This window comes from Myotis brandtii, unplaced genomic scaffold (assembly GCF_000412655.1).
Source record: "Myotis brandtii unplaced genomic scaffold, ASM41265v1 scaffold940, whole genome shotgun sequence".
Taxonomy (NCBI): Eukaryota; Metazoa; Chordata; class Mammalia; order Chiroptera; family Vespertilionidae; genus Myotis; species Myotis brandtii.
The window spans coordinates 946,687-948,361 of record NW_005371877.1 but is presented as its reverse complement, the minus strand read 5'-3'; the positions used below and the strand labels follow the sequence as shown (position 1 = coordinate 948,361).

Below are 1,675 nucleotides of genomic sequence, written 5' to 3'. Positions count from 1 at the left end.
CACTCCCATACTCACGTCCATGTAGTTCTTGAGCACCTCGGGGACGGGCCCCCCGGTCACAGCGGGCACCCCCTGGGCATATTTTGAAGTGGAGGCCTTGGCGATCAGTTTTTCCACGGGGCCTCCCACCTCCGACATGGTCCGGCGGATAGACGTAAACTTGTGCAGCGGGATTCTGTCAAGAAGCGGGTAGAGGGCCGGGCTCCTTAGGGCAGGGCTGGCCTCTGCCTCCCTCCTGGGCCCTCTGCACCCACATCCAAGCATCCCAGCCGGAGGGAGCCAGCACCTGCTCCACCCCCTCCTCAGCCTCCAGGGCCTTCAGAGACCCCCCTCGTCTTCTGCCCCCACTCGGATCTCTTCTGTGATCTCTTCCGGTGGGACCTGTCACGCATCGGCCGCCACCTGTCACCCCTTTGCTCTGAGCCCCATTCACCTGGCCCTCTGGCCGTGGCTCCACCCAGGCCTTAGGCCCCATGCTCCCACCTGCCCTGTATGTCCTCCCTGGGGTGGCTGCCTTCTGGCATCAGATTGGACATCAATGCCACCCCCTCTGAGGAGCCCTCCCTGACCACCCCCTGCTGCCCTTCACATCACCCGGTCTCCTTCCATCGCTCTCACCCCACAAGGCAGTGACCTCGGTCGGGCCCTGCTGACCTGTCACCCTCTCCTCACCACGATGCAGAGACCAGGGGGGCCTAGGACTGCACTTGGAGAGCGGGGTCTCCGCTTGCAGCCCCGCGGTACCCCACTGGGAGCCCCCTTCACAGGAGCCCCGCCTCCCAGCACAGGTGCCCCTGGCTGTGTTGTGCACGGGCCTCGGCCATCAGAGCAGAAAGGGGTCCCTGGATCCCCTGGGCCTGAGCTTGCGCTCCGTTGCCATGGTGAGGAGGCGGGGCAGGAGAGCACACTGAGCAAGGTCAACCACCTGGGATGCAGGAGTTCCGGATAACGGCTGGCTGTTTCCAGCAAGGCCGGGGCGCGCCCTGGGCAGGTAGGACTCTAGCCTCAGAGCAGGCAGGCGGGAAGAGCCCGAGGTTCCTGCCTGGGGGGGCCGTGCCCTGCAGCAACCCAGGAACCGGCAGCCTTCAGCCCCACCGCACCCGGGTGGGTGCAGCTATGGCACCCCAGAGCCCCAGGCTCCCTCCCCCAAGGCTCTCCATCCCTGGGGAGGTCTGTGGGTGGGGCAGGGGCAGGCTCAGGCCTGCGGGCGGCTCCCCCCACAACTGCTCCAGTTGGGGCTCCTCACCCCCAGGTCACAGCCCACGCAGGGCAGCCCTCTGGCAAGGCCCAGCCCCGCTCAGCCCACAGCCAGCTCCCAGCCCATGACCTCACCCACTTTCCCACGGGCATGAGGCCCACAGCCCGGGAGGACCAGCTCGGGCCCAGGCCTGATACAAAGGCCCCCAGGGCTGGGTGCGCCCAGAGGCATCGGGAGTGGGCGGCTGGGAGCGCAGGAAGCCGGGCAAGGGCAGGAGAATGGGGGTGAGGGGCCCCTCGGCCCGGCACCGGGGTGCAGGTTCCCAGGCCTGAGGCCACCACCCCGGCCTCTCCTTCAGCTAACACCCTTCCTGTCTCTTGGGCAGGGGGGACCCCTAGGGCGGCCCCGAGGTCTCCCAGCCCGTGGCCCGTGGTGAGATCCCAGGTGACCACCCCGGGGGAGGCAAGCCCCGTCCAC

General features: G+C 68.0%; 1 protein-coding gene across 1 annotated transcript in view; it reads right to left on the bottom strand.

Annotated features, from left to right (window-relative positions):
• CTSD (cathepsin D) overlaps window positions 1-1,675 on the bottom strand; it is a 10,383-nt gene that overhangs the window by 6,585 nt on the left and 2,123 nt on the right. Inside the window, exon 3 of the mRNA XM_014533108.1 lies at window positions 16-175. Coding sequence (XP_014388594.1) covers window positions 16-175 — 160 coding nt within the window. The remainder of the gene's footprint in view (window positions 1-15; window positions 176-1,675) is intronic.